The following is a 20056-nucleotide window of genomic DNA, read 5'->3' on the forward strand; positions in this document are numbered from 1 at the left end:
ATTCCCACCGATTAAACTACGAAGTAAGCCACAGCATATTGAAAACACTCATACTGTTACATAGACTGCAACTGGAACTGTGTGCCTGTAAGGCTTTAAATAAACTAGGGAACATTTAATTATGGATATTGTTGCCTACATACTTATGAATCAAAGGGTAACCAAGTATTTTAATAAAAGTTCAAGTACTTTCCCCTCAGAATTTGCCACAACAGCAGCTAAAGTTTGCCATAATAAAAGCATGTGGAGAAAAGAATTATAAAAGCATGGCAAGGACAAAAAGGTATGGGCATTGCATACTGTAGTATAATGACAGTACAAACATAACAAAGCTGCAAAATTGACATGCAATTCAATCGTGATACTGTAATTTTTAAGAGGGAAAATTGTATTCATAATGAACTTTTTTTTTACTTTTTTTAATCTTACTTTTCAAGAACTCTTAACTTTGTTTTAAAATAAATCTGGCACAACAACTACCAACACTATTTAATTATCTTAGCTTAAAGAAAGGGCTTTTAAATAAATAAAGGTTTTCTGTAGCTGTAAAATATAATCACATTTCAGACCGTTGTCATTTACTTCTTCTCGATCCAGGTGACATGAAACATCTGTACCTATTAAAGCAGCAAAGTTTTCATTTGATATTGGAGGTTTGAAAGCTTACTCCTTTTAATACTACAATCCCAAAAAATCTGTTTGAAGCCTATGCTTGACAATATGCTTTAACTGTTAGTTAGTTAGTCCATGGCCTAGCTTTCATCTGAATTTAAGACAAAGTGTTTTTTTTGTTGTTGTTTTTTTTTAAAATATACAGGCCTATAACATGTTGAATTCAAACAGTGCAGGTGGAACACAAACACAACTGTTTTAGTATGCATCTAAAAAACAAACACAACACAACAATAATGTATTATTATGTAATGGGTTTAGGTCATAATGCAAAAAATCTGTACCAAAAGTACTGCACATTATTAAATCTTAAAATCATAGCTCTTATGTATTCTGATTTTGAAGAGGCTGCCTATTACCCCATTTACTAAAGCACTGAATTGATATGTGAGAGTTAAAAGCGCATGATTTGAAGGTCACGGTTCTGTGCCGTTATTAAAATGATAATTTACATAATGATTTGGAATTGCAGGAACCTCAGTTGTGCAAGTGACAGCCACAGATGCTGATGATCCTACTTATGGAAACAGTGCCAGAGTTGTTTATAGCATTCTACAGGGACAGCCTTACTTCTCAGTGGAGCCTAAGACAGGTAAACCCCTGATTCTTATACACCCTGAAAAAAAAAAAAAAACACATAATGTGATGTCCATTTCTTTTAGTTTTGCAAGTCCTGTTGAGTAGTGGAGCAATACAATTGTCATATTAGGTTACATACACACTTTAGTTTTACTCCACATTGTACAGCATGATAAATTTGGTTTGTAAAATAAACAGAACATACACTATGCCGATGTGCTATTTCTTTCTTTCATGTCCATTGGGACACATGGTTTCAAATCAGAGTCCACTTTGTTTCAGTCTGTTTGTTTCAGTATGACAGCATATGGCCTAGGTTCAAAAAGGTGAGCCTCAGACCGTTTTCTTATGGACAGCCAACATAACTGGTACCAGTTTAGTCTGAATACAAAGGTGAGCAAACAGGATCTGCAAGAACAACACCTTTATGAAGGTCAGGGCTGAGCTCAATGGCAAGAATACGTGTACTGCTGAAAAAGAAACTGCAGTCTGATTAAACCTGACATTGACAGCATGCCAGTCGCAGCTGTCCTGCGCAGACATTTTATAACTTAATGAGCACAAAATCACTGCACGAGTCATTGAGTGAATACGGAAAAATACTATTTTATCAGCAAAATAAACCATCTTGAGTCCTGGTAAAACATTCTCAGTTCAGAGAAAAAGGAACCACAGTCCAAAGATTAGCACAATAAAGCCAGATAGTTAATCAATTGCCTAATTTTGTAAATAAGTCACTGCTGATATATCCTAAGGGGTCAGTTTGCATTGATCAACAATACACCCCAGGTTGGATTTAATTCACTTAAGAGATACAGAATACACACTTGTCAAGAAAGAAACAGTACTTCCAAATGAGAAACTCCAGTTAATGCTATTAATATTAAAGCTATTGCATTCCATAATTATATTCAATTGGTGTCTGTTTATCATCTTAAAGTATATTAAAGAAGCTTTATCTGCTTTTTACTTTATCAGAAAAAGCTTACCCCACCCTCCTCTGAAACCTGCTTGTCAATTTATAACTGTGAGTAAAAGATATGCTTCTGCTATTACTTGCAGCAGCAGGAGGTTATAAACTTCTTCAAGTTCTGTACTAGCTTTAAAAATAGTTTTTTATCTTTTCTCTCAAATGGTGTTCCTGTTGTACTGCTGCTAATATTTTACAGGACACATCCATATGCTGATATTTATCAAGATGAGGGTGATAACATTAGGAGGCACTATACCTGTAAGACGAAGAAGACAATAAATCAGCAAATGCATAAAGACAGCATGATAGGAATGACAGCTAGGCTAGCTAATTTGAGTTATAATGGGCCATCAGTTTATATAACTGTCTATAGACTGTAGCTGTCTATGCTTCTTTTCAGGCATCATCAGAACTGCCCTTCCCAGCATGGATAGAGAAGCTAAGGATCAGTACCTTCTGGTCATTCAAGCAAAGGACATGGTCGGACAAATGGGAGGACTATCTGGAACAACCTCAGTCACTGTCACCCTTACTGATGTGAATGACAATCCACCACGCTTCACACGCAGTAAGGGCCTTTAATACATTATAAATGCTTGTTTTCACTTTGAAAAGTTGAATTAAAAAAATAAAATAAAATATGCTGTTTTTGTCACAGCATCTGTGTTTCACATGTGAATAAATACACAGTCACAACAGTACAGTGTATAGTTAGAAATGTTGGTATTCTGAAACAAACTTGTGGATGGTAGGAGTTTTATCATGAAATAAGTACATGAGGAGCGTCCAGTCAATCAGTCAATCAATCCATCAATCATTCTTTATTTTATATATAGCACCTTTCATAGTGGAACACCATCACAAAGTGCTCGAAACACAAACCATCAACATCAGTTGGTTATCACATTATCAGTTGATTAATGTGTTTACCTTTTCGCTACCATGAAAATAGACATAGATTCACATGGTGTACAGATAAATAAATGTCACAGATACATTTTACAGCCAAATAACAAGTTGGTTAATCTAATTAATATATATTGTGTCACTAATAGTAATGCGATATATATATTTGTCACAGGATGTTACAAATAATTTTTTAGTTTTAGTTTTAAGTATATAACAAAGCATACCGAAATAAAGAAGGTTTCTAAATTGTCTTTTATACATTATTGATTTGAACTTTGTAATGTATAAAATACACCCGCAAACTACTGCATACTTCTGACCCTGTAGTCTGAAAAATTGACAAAGCAGGAACTCACATGACCAGAACAGGGCAATGTAATAGAGCTTATTTGTTGTTGATTTATCACTTTTGTCAAAAGCATAGTGACAAAAAAATTAAACATTTAGGCATTTTATAGACTGTATCTAATACCAGAGTTGTTTTCAATATGCTGTTCTCATAAAACAACAGAATGTTCATTTTATAATATGTAAACAACCATGGTATGTCAGAAGGGTGTATTTAGAAGTGTAGTAGTAACCATGGAAACATGCAGTTATATCAGGCCAGATCCAGCTAGTTTTAATTAGTTGCTAATTGTAAAATCATGAACCACTGGTGTGTTTCGGCTTGTGTAGTCTGCATACATAGTTGGGTCTTGTGTTCTTTTACCAAATAGTGCTGCTAAATTGCTGCTAATGTATTAGTTGTGTACTACCTTAGTAAAAGAAAGCAAGTATTTTAGTGGTACCTAAAATATTAGGTATTAACAGATGCACTAGGCAGCACCAACTGTTATACTGTTTTGGTGCACGGTTTATATTGCATTATTAATGCAAAATTTATGTTCTGATAGATTGTTTTAATTTCTCTTCTCTTTCTGTTTTGGGGTTTATCGTCAGACAGAATCAATATATTATCAAAGCCTACCCTGACCACTGTCTCGTGTAGCTTTTTGCTCGGCAGATCACAGCATGCTCAGGCTTGTGGGACTTCGAAAAGGAAATACTTTTTCCACAGTATATTAAAAAGCCATCAAAACGATTATGAGCTGGCAAACTCTGTTCAGCAAATTAGCATTTTGAAAGAAAATAATACCAATGAGAAATACTTAAAAAAAAAAAAAAAAAAACACATGAGTCTGCTGCAGATTTTCTGGATAGATAACATATTTGTGTTGAGCAAAAAAGGGCATTTTTAATTAAGTTATGGGGGTTGGGGTAAGGATTCAAGTGAAAATGTGTGGGTAAAAATGTACTTTAAACCAAGAATTCAAACTCCATTTACAATTCTGTTTTTAACCAATGATCTATAATTATTTACACAACGATGTTTGGAAGCAAAAGGTTGACCAAGCTGCATTGCAGATGCTTTCACTTGTGAAGGTCGTGTTTATGTGAGAATTAAGCAAACTGTCCACGAATTCTGAAGCACAAAAGCAAAGCACTACAGCAGTTTAATAAACAGGGACACCAGTTTGAAAATGGTCTAATCAATAACTGTGTTGGGTTTCACAGAATCCTATCAATACAATGTACCAGAGTCTTTGCCTGTGGTCTCGGTGGTTGCCAAGATAAAAGCAGCAGATGCTGATGTGGGACCAAATGCTGAAATGGACTACAGGATTATAGACGGGGATGGCCTTGGGATGTTCAAAGTTTCTACAGATAAAGAGACGCAGGAGGGAGTCATAACTCTTCAAAAGGTAAAGATAAACCAACATGATAGGGAAGAAATCATTATGAGACCATTTCTTCAAACTATAAACAATAATATAATTATTTGTGCATTAAAAAATTACTAAATTGAAGAAATTTGATGGAACATTGGGAGAAACAGTCCAGATAAAGGGAGTAAACTTGGCTGAATTGCCTAAATAAGTATCTATGTATTAAAAAAAAAAAAAAAAAAAAAAACATTGGCCCTAGTTATAATAATGGTAATGACATTATTGCATTTAGCATTATTGAATAACAATGTTCACATTGCATCAAGATTATACTGAAATATTATTATTATTATTATTATTATTATATTATTATTATTATTATTATTATTATTATTATTATTATAATTAATATTATTATTATTATTAGTTACTGTTATGTTTCACATTATGAAATGAATGTTTGCTTTGGTCTGTTGTCTGATGAAAATGTTTCTGGCTGTAGATCAGACATTAACATCATTAAACACTGCTGCAAAACAATCAGGTCAATTGCAGGAGCTATGGCAGTATTGTGTCTGGGTTTTATCTGTGTAATTCTGTCAGTCAGTGAAACCCTTTGTACATTCATTTTTTATTGTTAAAAACACCAGAGTTAATTGTTGAGGGAATAGTGTGCCTCTGCTTTGAGTGACAATTTATGTTCATATTGTCTTCATTTATTTGCTACCTAGCCTAGAAGATGGATATGAATGCATAGAATGAATAGACGAAGTACAGAATCTGTTGTTAATGCCAATTTGAAATAATGTCAAGACATTATAAAAAAAAAGTTTTTCTTAAAGCTTTATATAATGCAATACCACTTCTAGCCATGCCTACTGTGTTTTAATTGATTGTTACAAACATTCATTTTTGCATTTTTCAGGAGCTTGATTTTGAAACTAAAGCAAGCTATACCTTGAGAATAGATGCCACAAACAAAAACGTCGACCCTCAGTTTTTGAGCCTGGGACCATTCAGTGATACAGCAAATGTGAAGATTCTTGTGGAGGATGTGGATGAACCGCCTGTTTTCACTTCTGCGGTTAACAGAATGGTGGTTTCTGAGGCAGCTAGAGTTGGGACTATCATTGGAACTGTAGCTGCTCATGACCCTGACACTTCCAACAGTCTAATTAGGTATACCGCTTTGAATCATATACAGTAGTTTGCAGAAGTATTCACCCCCTACCAATAATGTCACATTTTCTTTAATTACAAATGATGTGCACACATTTTTTCAAATGAACTTTTTTTAGTCAAAGCTGTAGTGGTTAAACTGGACACTGTTATATGAGGAGGAGGTTACATGTCAGCAAAACTTGCAAAGAAAATATACAAAATGAAATTTACTGGTTGCATAAGTATTCAGCCTCTTAAGTCAGTACTTGGTAGAAGCACCTTTTGAAGCAATTACTGCTATGAGTCTTTTTGTATAGGTCTCTACTAGCTTTACACAACAGGATTGTGAAATTTTTGCCCATGCTCCAGTACTGATAAGTTTGTTGGGGATCGTCAATGGACTGAAATCTTCAAGTCTTGCCATACATTTTCGATTAGATTCAAGTTAGGACTTTGACTGGAACACTCAAGAACATTAATTCTCTTCTTGTTTAACCACTCCAGTGTGGCTTTGGCTTTGTGCTTTGGGTCATTGTTCTGCTGAAATGTGTAATTTCCTCCCCAGTTTCAGTCTTGGCTGACTCAAACAGGTTTTCCTCAAGGATTTACCTGTACTTTGCACCATCCATTCTCCCCTCTATCCTGACAAACTTCCCAGTGCCTGCTGAAGAGAAGCATCCCCATAACATGATGCTGCCACTACCATGCTTGACAGTTGGTACGGTATTGACTGGGTGATGTGCAGTGTTGGGCTTGCGCCAGACATAACACTTGGAATTTAGACTGAAAAGTTCAATTTTTGTCTCGTCTGACCACAAAACTTTTTTCCACATGTCTGCAGTATCATGTACATGTTTGTTTGTAAACTCCATACATGCTTTAAGATGGGGCTTTTTGAGTAGTGTCTTCTTTCTTGACACCCGTCCATACAGGTCAGCTTTGTGTAGGGACCGGCTTATTGTTGATGTGTGAACACTGATTCTCATCTCAGACACAGAACTTTGCTGATCTCTCAAGGTCAATGTTGGCTTCAGAGTGACATCCCAGACCAGTTTCCTGCTTGCCTGGCTGTTCAGTTTGGGAGGGTGACCTGATCTGGGTAGTGTCTGGCTGGTATGATGCATCTTCCACTTCTTAATGATGGACTTCACTGTGCTGAGAGGGATAATCAGCGCCTTTGAAATTTTCTTGTACCCTTCTCCTGCTGTGTGCCTCTCTACCACTTTATCCCTGACTTGTTTCAAAAGCTCTTTGGTCTTCATGGTTGCTTTGTTGGATCACTATGTGATTGCAGCTTGAAAGTCTTTATATACCCAAGGGGAATTTAATATAATTTAAACCACTTTGAATACACACGGGCTGAAACCATTTCACTAATTTTGTGACCCTTCAAACTAATCATTAGCACCTGAGCTGATTTAGGGCTGCAGTAGCAAAGGGGATGAATACTTATGCAACTGAGATGAATTTGTTTTTCTCTGTAAATTTTACTTATTTACATTCTATATGCATTTTTATACTTTTATCAATGTGGAGTAGTTTGTGTAGATTCTACATGTAAAGTTTAATTTGAAAGCATTGTGGAGTATGCTCAGGTGCCAACAAATGTGAAAACTTTGCACGGGGGTGAATACTTCTGCAAACCATGTGTGTGTGTGTATGTGTGTGTGTGTGTGTGTGTATATATATATATATATATATATATATATATATATATATATATATATATATATATATACACACACATACAGTGCCTATAGTAAGTTTTCACCCCCTTGGATGTTTTCACAGTATGTTGTGTTACATCCTCAAATCTTGATGCATTTTCTTTCTTTAATTTACACAAACTATTCAAAACTTTGAAGAGGCAAGAGAATTTTTATTGTCAAACAACAGTTGATGAAAAAAAAAAAAACTGAAATGTCTTGGTTAGATAAGTATTCATCCCCTTGAGTCAATTACAACAATTACAGCAGTGAGTCTTTTGGGGTAAGTCTCTACCAGGTTTGCATATCTGGATCGTGAAATATTCACCCATTCTTCTTGACAAAATTGTTCAAGCTCTGTCAAGTTGGAAGGAGATCGTTGGTAGACAAAAATCTTCAAGTCTTCCCACACATTCTCAATCAGATTTAATTCTGGGCTTTGACTGGGCCACTCTAGGACATTCACTTTCTTGTTTTTAAGCCACTCCAGTGTCGCTTTGGCTGTGTGCTTGGGGCCATTGTCCTGCTGAAAGTAGACTCTCCAATCTTAGGTCTTTTGCAGACTGAACCATGTTTTCCTCAAGGATTTGCCTGTATTTAGCTTCATCCATTTTGCCCTCTACCCTGACAAGCTTCCCAGTCCCTGCCGATAAAAAGCATCCCCATAGCATGATGCCGCCACCACCGTGCTTCACAGTAGGGATGGTGTTACCTGGGTGAGGTGCTGTGCTGGGTTTTCGCCAGACATAACACTTTGCATTTAAGCCAAATAGTTCAATTTGTGTTTCATTGGACCAGAGAATCTTTTGCCACATCTTTTCAGAGTCTCCCACATGCCTTTTTGCAAATTCCAAGTGGGATTTTACATGGGTATTTTTCAGAAATGTCTTCCTTCTTGCCACTCTGATTTGTGGAGTACCTCAGCAATTGTTGACACATGGACAGTTTTTCCCATCTCAGCCATGGAATGCTGTAGGTCTTTCAGAGTTGTCATTGGCCTCTTGGTGGCTTCTCTGACCAATGCCCTTCTTACCCAGCTCCTCAGTTTGGGAGGACGGCCTGCTCTAAGCAGATTCTGGGTGGTGCAGTATACCTTCCACTTCTTAATGATCGACTTGACTGTGCTCCAAGGGATATTCAATGCCTTTGAAATCTTTTTATACCCCTACCCTGATCTCTGCCTTTCCACAACTTTATCCCAGTTGTTTTGAAAGCTCCTTGGTCTTCATGGTAGTATCTTTACTTTGAATGCACTACCCAGCTATGGGATCTTACAGAGACAGGTGTATTTAATCTGAAATCATGTTCCCCCCCCCCATTAATTCACACATTGAAAGTGTTAAGTAGGTTGTGTAAATCAAAGGAAAAAAAAATCCCATTTTTAAATGCATCAAGATTTCATGTCGTAACACAAAAACTGTGAAAACGTCCAAGGGGGGTGAATACTTCCTATATTGGCATATATATATATATATATATATATATATATATATATATATATATATATATATATATATATATATATATATATATATATATATATATATATAATATATATATATATATATATATATATATGTGTGATATTGTGCCTATTTATAGTGCTCATTGGGATGTTATCTCTGTGCTGTCCAATTTGTTCATTGGACATTAACATTTTGAACATGACTGGAGGGAAAAACAATTAATATGTACTAATAATATGGGTTTATTACTTTAGTCAGTGAGTCACCAAACTTCATGATGTCATCCATGTTGTCATCCAGCTATATGATACTTACATTTCTTTATTCTCCCAAGATATAATCATGCTATGTAACAATATCAGTTTAGAAAGCTGACACTCAGCAGTGCTGACTGGGGGGGAGTGGGGGGGGGGGGGTTAAGCCTGGTTTAATAAATGGTTTCTTGTAGTTAGTCTGTTTTACTGTCTATTACAGGTATTCTATAGATCGTAATACTGACCTTGAGAGATTTTTTAACATTGATGCCACCACTGGTGTAATAAGCACTGCGAAGCAACTGGACAGAGAAACGAACGCAGTTCACAATATCACACTTCTGGCAATGGAAAGTCGTAAGTAAAGAAAAAAAGAAATATATCTGACTTTGCACTATGGTAGATTTAAATGAGTCGCGGTCATTTGCATAAACACTGGAAACCAAAAGAAGAATTTATTTGCAAACTTGTTTTTTCACTCAGTAAAAACAATGAATGGTTACCGGGTGAAGCAGCATGCGCCAGTACCTGCATAATTAATTGCAGTGTGAGAAGAAAAAAACAACAACACAGCAGTAGCATCTATTACTTATTCCCATGGGTTTTCTAAAGTTATTGGGATTTAATGGGCTGATGTTACTGGTAATATTAGAATGCTTTAAATTAAAATGTTTATAATACATATTAAATGCAATTCTACTGCCTACTGCCCACTAGGAAAGCATCAATAAATAAAATATGTTCATTACAATAGTGTGCACAGTATTTATATTACTGTACATAACATGAAATAGAAAAGCTCTGTATATTGGCAAAATGATTTGGCAGAGCTACAACAATAACATATATTACCACTGTGGTGAACTCTGTTGCTTTTACATCTATTCATACAATTTCCAAAGGTTAAATCTCATGCACCACCCTGTAAAAGAGATGTACAGCTCAAGTGTTCTTGTCCTTTGTAAATAATGATGGATATATTATTGATTTAATTGATTTAATTAGTTCATATCAATGTTTAATAGCCATAGTCAGTAAACACTTAATAGACCTAAATTTAGAAATACTAAAAGATACTTAAATTCTAATGATAACCGTTTTGACTCGAAGTCTTATTCAATGCCTTTAACTAAGTATATATTCTAAGTATATATTTTTTAATGAAAATATATTACAGTAGTTATGTATTGTTTACTCGCTGCAGTACATGTTAAAGAAAATATAAAACATTTATAAACAGATCCAATTCATGGAGTTCACCAATTAGCCAAAGTGTGCTAGAAGGAAGTCGTATACGAATGTTTCAGTGTACTTAAGATCGTGGCATAGCTTTGGGGAGAAGCGAGAAAATGAAACGTTGATCTAGCTGTTGCTTGAGCTGCTGTTTTCGATGGCTTGCAGCAAATTAAGTGTTCTCAAAGATTGCTGTAATGCCACAGACAAAACAGGCAGGTTAATGAATGCAGTATCTACCCTACCCACTGGAAAAAAAAAAAAAAAACATTTTAATTGGCGGTGAATTCCTTCTCCATCTCTCATATTCTAGTATCTACACATTTAATTGAACTATTATGGTTCTTTTGTTGATTGTGCTGATTTATATGTATTTATGTATTTTACATACCTGTACTTATTTAATTAGTTTTCTTTGCTATTCATTCCCGTGGCATGAACTGTGTCACTGAGGATTGAAGTGCATACACAAGCATAAAGATAACGTATAAAAATATATGTTTGTTTTGTTTTTGTTAATCTTATGCTTTTTTTTTTTTTTTTTTTTTTTTAACTTTCACAGAAGACCCAACGCAAGTTGGAAGAGGAATCGCTATTATTTCTGTTTTGGATATCAATGACAATGCACCAGTGTTTGCAATAGAATATGAAACTTTTCTTTGTGAAAATGCTCAGCCTGGACAGGTATTCCATTTAGCTGTTTTCTATAGATTAGATTATAATTTAAATTATATATATACACACATTATATATAAAATTTGATTTTTTTCTCAATAAAATGTTTTTTCCCCTTAACAGTGTGGAGTATGGTGTGTAGATAAGTGGAAAAAACATCCTCATTTAAATGCATGAAACTCTGAGGCACTGACACAACAAAATGTGAAAAAAGTTCAAGGGGATGTAGACTTTCTATAGGCACTGTGTGTGTGTGTGTGTGTGTGTGTGTGTGTATATATATATATATATATATATATATATATATATATATATATATATATATATATATATATATGTGTATATATATATATATATATATATATATATATATATATATATATATATATATATATATATATATATATATATATATATATTTATATATATTAAATATCAAAATGATTGTCTATTGTCCTCATTTCACTGTATTGTTATTGTATTTAGTAATGTTAATAAGTGGGTCAATAAACCAACCCTGGCGAAAACACCAACAAGATTAATACAGTAAAGGGCGGCAGGACATAGATCCACCATGGTTGAGATCATTAAAATAGACACCTGCGTTTCGAACATAAATATGTGTGGACTGCACCTTACTGCATATTCTGAAAAAAATATAGTGAGTAACTGTATTCATATGTATGTAAATTGCTATAAAAAATGTTTGATAAGAAGAAATATGAACCAGTTGTTCCTAGTGTTGCATAGAGAACAATTTTTAGTAGAATTTTTTCTATTACATTTTATATGTATTACAGTAGGTGTGTATAGGTGAGTGTAATTTTTTAATCAATGCAACATGTATTACAAGTAGAGTCCTGAATTAGTCCATTGATGACAGTAATGATCTGTGTGCAAGGCCATTCTTGGAATGCTTCTTCCAACTTTCAGGCTTGGGTGAAGCTCAGGTTCTTAACTGATAAGGGGGGAAGGAAAACAATTCAGCAAAGATTACAAGGGTCTTCAGGAATGATGCATGGCTGATAAATTCAAATTTGATGGCTTTGCAGGGATTATTGTGAAATTTTTCTAGAGGTTGATTTAACAAAAATATCCCAAGGACAATCTGCTACAGTGCTCCAATGGAGTTTGTGTCTTTCTTATTCTGCCTATAGCCATTTAGGTAAGCAGTGGCTCAGTCCAGCTATTCTGAGGAAGCGTGGATTAGATTAAACTCTCCTAGTCATCAAGTTCTCTGTATGATACTGACAGACACATTTCCTGTTTTTCTCAGGTTATCCAGACAGTAAGTGCTGTTGACAAAGATGAACCGCCCAGTGGTCACAGATTTTACTTTGCCCTGACTCCTGAGGCAGCAAGCAATTTAAACTTTACCCTTCGAGACAACAAAGGTGGGACTTTAATATTCATTCCAATAAAATAACTCTGAGCTGAACTGCCTTCCCTGACATGAAAGGCTTCTACTGCTGATTCTAAACAGTTATGTTGGTAGTTAGACATTAATTAAGGTGCAATCAGTGTCTAAGTGATTTTTGTCCTTGATTTAGCTGTCATGACTGCAAATCTGCTATTTAAATCACTGGGACACCTAGAAGAAAAACAGAAGGGGCTTCAATCATTTTTAAGTGCAGCTTTTCACATTCTGCGTTTGTAGCACTTTATCTGAATTAGGGTGAACGGCAGTGCACATGCTGACATTTTCCGATGCCTCACGTTGTGCAAACACAGACTGCTGTGAAAAATGAGCCTGTAGACAACATAGGATTGAGCTTGTTGTTTTCATAAAGGTGACCACAGTAACACTGAATACATTAATGTAATAAACAATAGCTGATGATTACAGGGATGGTGCACATTTTTTATTGTACTGTATACCTATGCTGCAAATCAACCTCCGTCAATTGCAAGTTATGTTACATTTTCAGCAGCGAAGTGGATTTCATGTAAAAAATGCTCAAATGCATCAATAGGAATTATTCTAGTAACGCTATAGGATTAATAAGAAATACTTCTAGTTCCCAGTTTTGCTATTGCATTTTAAATTAATTGTTGTTTTAAATCATAAAATGTACAGTATGAGTCAGACACTCCAAATATCAGCTGGCAGACAATTATCAGCAACAAGAAAAATCTTGTTTATTAGATCTGGTACTTAATGATAAGGTCTTAGTGTATTTAGTAACATGACCATGCCTTAAGCCAGTAACACTAATGTATGCATCATTAGTCTTGCATTGTCCGTAGACTCTTTCTGTAAATATAATTTGTACACACAGCATATTAACATATTCATATTTAAATGCTTATTGTATTTATTTAATGTTTGTTTTTGTGGTAATTGCTAAAAATAGCTTTTCTTTGTTCAGATAATACAGCCTCAATCCTGACCAAAAGAAACGGCTTTCGAAGACAAGATCAGTCTATTTACAAGTTGCCAATTTTTATTATGGATAGTGGAAGTCCATCCCTTAGCAGCACTAATACTCTGACGATTAGAGTCTGTGACTGTGATCCAGATGGTACAGCCCAGTCATGCAATGCTGAAGCATACGTGCTACCAGCCGGACTCAGCACTGGTGCCCTTATAGCAATCCTGGCTTGTGTTCTAACATTGCTAGGTATGTATCTTCTTTATACACTTTGAGTGTTTTATTTGTCATTTGATTTTTCGTATAACACAATCATGCATCACATTAACTTGCCATGTTTATAGGGTGGTATGCAAGGGGTGCACTCTATACAAGAGGTGAATGTTACACAAGGGATGTAACTCAAGGCAGCTCAGTGCTGTGTGTTATACACAGGGTGTGCATTATAGTCTGAGAATTACAGTAGAATAGTGGGGGCTAAGCATGTCCTTCACCAAAATAGACATTGCTGTAGGGTTGTATAGGTAAAGCAACCGCGGATTATTGGATAGTAATGTGACAAGAAATTGACCGAACATATTTTCTAAAAGATGAACCGTCCCCTTAGAGAAGATCAAAATAGTGTTCCTAGATCCAAAATATGGAACAGGAAGAATAATTATATAAGAAAATAAACATTTTAAGAGCCTTTTAACTGCAAATATGCTATGTGCTGTACAACAGTGTATGTATTAAACTGTAAAGGAGATGTTAATAATTAACAATGCATAAAAAAGCTGACAAACGCAGCATGCTTCAATTGTAGGAATTGCTTCAGAACCTTCCATGATAAAAGCATAGTATGTTTGTTAAATATAAAAAGTGTACAAATTAAAAATAGATACTCTGTATTCCATTATAAAAAATATTTTCTCCGTAATAATAATAATAATAAGAAGAAGAAGAAGAAGAAGAAGAAGAAGAAGAAGAAGAAGAAGAAGAAGAAGAAGAAGAAGAAGAAGAAGAAGAAGAATCATCATTGCAAAATGTATAAGAGTAAGCCATCAGAGGGGATAGGTGGGGCCTCACAAGAAACAGGCCGAGTCATCACTTCCAGCTTGTTTGGGCTCCTTTGCATTGATTCAGATTCCTTTTACATGTTGAGATGATAAAGGTTCAAATGATTTCAAAGTCTGTCAAATAGCAGTACGTTATTTTTGGCCAGTACATCCTGCCCTGGGGGTATGTCTGTGCTCTATTACATCAGTGCATTGCACTGGAAAAAGAGATGTAGCGTGTTTATCTTTTTAATAAGCAGTTTGGATAACCTCACTTCCTATATTTCAGTTTTGACCCTTACTTTATACTTGACCAAACTCCATTTATACAACTCCAGATTAGGAGGGGGGCATTCATTATTTAAAGCCTTTTTATTTTTATATGACAATATACAGTAACAAAAAAATACATATACTCCCAAATGAACAAAACCTGCATACTTTCAAGAGCAATCAAAAGAATTTAGGAAAACAAGTCTCAGTTGATGTCACTTATCATAAAGATTAGTGTCTATTTTATGGCTTATTATTATATAATTCATAACCCACAGGGTATAGGTAGAGAATTTTAAGGTCAGGAACAAGTGACAGAAGAAAACGAGCAGAGGTCACAGCCCCTCTAAATACTGATAAACTGCACACTGCATTTGATCACACTTCCTTACCACTGCTAATTGAGTTTTTAAGCTAATCATCAAAAGAAAAATATATAATTGTAATAGATGCACTGTAATCTAATATTTCAGTTTGCAACCAGGTTTAATAGCAGAGTGCATATTACTGTACAGCACATGGGGAAGCTCAGGACCTATTAAAGGATTTGAGATCAGCAGGGTGTCTTACCGCTTGCAATAGCAATTTTGTAACTCCTAGTACCTGTATTTGTGCCATTTTATGGGAAGTTTAATACATGCACTCCATGCATTATTACAACAAAAAACCCACTGCATTTTAAGTTTGTGGCAAGTAGGGTGGTAGGCCAAATAATAAACCCCCAGGGCAGTCTTATCTACATCTTACAATAAGCTGCAAGTGGTATTCTATTAAGGTAAACAGAGGAAAGATTGGAGAAAGAACTTGCTGGAGCTGGAGGAAGAGAGAACAGCAGTAAAGTTGGATATTCCACAAAACAAAAACAAAAATGATTGCAATTGTTAATGGCCTGGGTACAGAAAAGCACACAATAGATAAAGGTCAATGTAAATGTAATGAGCTAAAACCCTTTACAGTGGTATTCTAGTTTGGTCAAAAGTCTACATGAGCAGTCAATTGCAGCAAGCGTTTTTCAGCAGCAAAGAATGTACCTGGATTTGTTGCTGCTTTTCAATATAGTTTCAGTAACATTGGTTATAATTAACTGGTGACTATGATAAACCTTTTTGATCCCTTTTGACTGCCTGTATCAAACCAGTGACATAGACATGCTTAATCCTTTGTGGTCCTATGTCGGACATGGTCCGACATTGCAAAAATCCGTTCCAGCCTCATGCCGGACAGGGTCTGACATCGCAAAAAAAAAAAAAAAAACTGTTTTAACAGGCCATTTTTCAGCTCTGAGTGGAGAAAGCCGACAGAGGGTGTTCCCCAATCATCTCTGATCGGAAAGAAGGTGGAACCAGCTGAGTATCTCTTCAAAAGTTGGAGAAAAAACGATTTGAACAGAGAAACGCAGAGACAGACTTGGAGAGAGCATCATTGCAGAGAGCAGACGGCAGAGAAAGATACAGCAGCCTGAAGAATTTGCAGAGATGATGGGGGAAGAAATCGGTGACTAGGAAAGTAGTTTAGATGAAGATTTTGAAGAATCCAGTGAAGAAGAAATTCATTTTTCTCAAAGTGACGAGTCAGAAGAGGAAAATGAAGAAAGCGATCATGGCGAGCCAGACGTGAAAGAGGGTGGAGACCTGTAAGCGCAGATAGTTTTGTGATAGATAGGTGTCTGCTTTGAAAATTCGTATGAGCATACATTTACACAAGTCAATTACATGTTAATAGTCTTTAACAAGTTTAACAAAAACAATTGTGTAGTTTCCTGAGAAACGTACTTGAAAACAACAATATTATACATAATCAGTTCAAACGTATCATACATTTACACAGAAAACCATCATGTAACCTTACAACTTACACGCTTTTGAAAATAGAAAAATTGTGTAAAGTACTCAAAAACACACATACTCAATGGTAAGCACCACTAAGTTCCTATGAAAATAGGGCCTTATGTCAGTGGTCTTAAGTTAAAAACTTTTTCAAGTTTATCTTAGTCTTCACGTATTCCCCTAATTTGTATCCCATTAAGTTCTTGTAAAAAAAACTGTTAAAACTGTACAATGCACTAGTAAGACCTCATCTAGAGTATTGTGTTCAGTTCTGGTCACCTTGCTACAAAAAGGATATTGCTGTTACAGAAAGAGTGAGAAGAAGAGCGACCAGAATTATTCCGGGTTTAAAAGGCATGTCATATGCAGACAGGCTAAAATAATTGAATCTATTCAGCCTTGAACAAAGAAGACTATGCGGTGACCTGATTCAAGCATTCAAAATTCTAAAAGGTATTGACAATGTCGACCCAAGGGACTTTTTTGACCTGAAAAAAGAAACAAGATCCAAGGGTCACAAATGGAGATTTGACAAAGGGGCATTCAGAACAGAAAATAGGAGGCACTTTTTTACACAGAGAATTGTGAGGGTCTGGAACCAACTCCCCGGAAATGTTTTTGAAGCTGACACCCTGGGATCCTTCAAGAAGCTGCCTGATGAGATTCTGGGACCAATAAGCTACTAACAACAAAACGAGCAAGGTGGGCCGAATGGCCTCCTCTCGTTTGTAATCTTTCTTATGTTCTTATCTTTGCTGATTCTCTAAACCAAGTATGAAGTAAGACCCCTTGTGAAATATCAAAGGACAGATAGCTTCCACAGTCATTATTAATTCTACTTTGAGAAGGACATTCAGTAATTGTATTTTTACCCTAGTTTTGAACAGGGAAAGGGAAAATGGAGATACATTTTAAATTGAGTGTGCTGCACAATGTAATGGGTTAGTCATTTAGAAAGTAATTTTGTTTTTCTTTTTTCTAGTTCTGGTGCTGCTCATTGTCACAATGAGAAGGCGGAAGAAGGAACCCCTAATATTTGATGAGGAGCGGGATATTCGAGAGAACATTGTCCGCTATGATGATGAAGGAGGAGGGGAAGAAGACACAGAGGCTTTCGATATGGCTGCTCTGAGGAACCTCAACGTTATACGAGATACCAAGACACGGAGAGATGTAACTCCAGAAATTCAGTTTTTCTCCAGGCCTTCATATAAAAGCATTCCAGACAATGTTATTTTTAGAGAGTTTATATGGGATCGACTAAAGGAAGCTGACATCGATCCCAGCGCTCCTCCGTATGACTCCCTGCAGACTTACGCTTTTGAAGGCAGCGGCTCTGTTGCAGAGTCACTCAGCTCCTTGGAGTCACTGAACAAAGACTCAGACCAGAATTATGATTACCTCAGTGACTGGGGACCTCGCTTCAAAAAGCTGGCAGACATGTATGGAAACAGCGAGGACAGTGTATTCTCTTAGCCTTGGAGCTAACTTTGAGAAGGCTTTAAAGACATTTAGCTTGATGGTGTAAAGATATGAAGAAACAAAATACAAACAATTCTAACCTTTAAGGTTTGTGCATTTGTACCTGATTTGGAGTTGCCCAAGAGACTGAGTAAAATGAGCAATTAACTATTTCAATAACATTAGAATCTCAGTAATCTCTGATTAGATAACTGTTTTAAGCTAACCTGGGATAATGGCTCATGTGGTAAGAGGCAAGGCCCATGCTGCATCAAAATCACAAAATGGTGCTGAGATTCTCATTCCACTGCCAAGCTAAACCTGAAAACCTGTGTATTATTACAGCAATTTTTCCATATGTTTACTGTTCTCCGCATGGCATCTAATGTTTTTTGGCTGTAGCAAATTAAAGTACAAGTTCAGTTATGGTACTGCTTGTATGCTTTTATGGTTATAGATATATGTGGGTCCTTTAAAAAAGGAAAATGTAAAATGGACTTACCATCAAAAGAGTGGTTTTCAGGTCACTGTTTCGTAATGGGATCTGTATAATACAGGTCGAGTAAAGTATTTGCTCTATTACTATGTAAAAGAGATTTTACAGTTGCAATTTTAAAAATGTCAGTCAATTTTAAAAACAGGTTCTAAACAGTGACAGCAGAATGTATGTATGCTTGAAATGTATCTTCTGTCTGTTTAAGACTTCATTAATCTTCTGATTAGTACAGGAGAGTTACTGTGGTTTTATTTTCGTATTTGATAAAAGGTATTGAATTTATTTACAGATGTTAGTCTCTGTTTAGCCCTGTTTTTCCACAGCTTGTATAACGTGTAAACATGTTGATATTGTCTACTTTTATATAAGGTAAGTGAAGCCTGGGAAGATGAAAGAATGATGAGAGCACTTTTTTTCAGAAAGCTGCAGACCATCATAGTGAACTTGAATGAAACATCTAAACATTCCTTCTTTAACTGACTAAACAGCCTTCGCAGGATCATAACAGATGAGTCAGCATTTTACTTTTAAATTACTGTATATATCGGTTCGAACATACAAAACTTTATTACAACCACATCATGTCTTACATTGCAGTTTAAGGTTAAAAAGGGGGATGGTGTTGTATTGTGCAGAAAGACTATCATGTGGTGTTAGTTTATTTTCAAAGTTACAGTTAAAGTATCAGAATTATTTTGTGATGATAAATGCACTCTATTAATAAATTACAGCAACTTTTCATTTTTATTCTTACCATATTTATCAAACATTGTGTTTATAAATTATATCAATGTTACTAAAAGTCATATTTAATGTTAGCATTAGGGAAGGACTATCCTCTGTATACTAAACAAATAACATTTTAAACTCAAATATAATTTAGTAATTTCATTCAGCTGCATAAGATATGAAAAGTGGTGACCAGAAATAATTTTGCTGGAAATAGTTTCGAGAGGAATCTGGGAAGGCTGATTAAATAATAGGTACACAAGTTCCTAATTCTTATCCAGATTGATATCTTATCCAGATTCCAATATCTGGAATGATACTTAGTTTCACAGTGACCCGGACGTCAGACTCCTGGAAAATGAATTTTCATTTGGAATTAAACTATTCAGGCTAACATTTCTAAAAATGTCCCTTTAAAAAACAAACAAAAAAAATGTACTTGTAATTAACAGCGACCTGCCTGGGATTTGTATTGTATCAGCCCTATCACATTGTAGATCTTCATTATTCCAAGAGACCTTCAGT

At 35.4% G+C, this 20056-nt stretch overlaps 1 protein-coding gene across 1 annotated transcript in view; it reads left to right on the plus strand.

Moving 5' to 3' along the window:
- The window catches only part of LOC121312718 (cadherin-7-like), a 37921-nt gene extending 18142 nt beyond the window's left edge, over window positions 1-19779 (plus strand). Inside the window, exons 4-12 of the mRNA XM_041244417.1 lie at window positions 1145-1264; window positions 2625-2792; window positions 4691-4878; window positions 5768-6021; window positions 9650-9786; window positions 11225-11346; window positions 12614-12731; window positions 13707-13958; window positions 17828-19779. Coding sequence (XP_041100351.1) covers window positions 1145-1264; window positions 2625-2792; window positions 4691-4878; window positions 5768-6021; window positions 9650-9786; window positions 11225-11346; window positions 12614-12731; window positions 13707-13958; window positions 17828-18321 — 1853 coding nt within the window. The 3' untranslated portion in view covers window positions 18322-19779. The remainder of the gene's footprint in view (window positions 1-1144; window positions 1265-2624; window positions 2793-4690; window positions 4879-5767; window positions 6022-9649; window positions 9787-11224; window positions 11347-12613; window positions 12732-13706; window positions 13959-17827) is intronic.
- Window positions 19780-20056: the final 277 nt, after the last annotated feature.

Source organism: Polyodon spathula, chromosome 3 (genome assembly GCF_017654505.1).
Source record: "Polyodon spathula isolate WHYD16114869_AA chromosome 3, ASM1765450v1, whole genome shotgun sequence".
In the NCBI taxonomy this organism is placed as follows: domain Eukaryota; kingdom Metazoa; phylum Chordata; class Actinopteri; order Acipenseriformes; family Polyodontidae; genus Polyodon; species Polyodon spathula.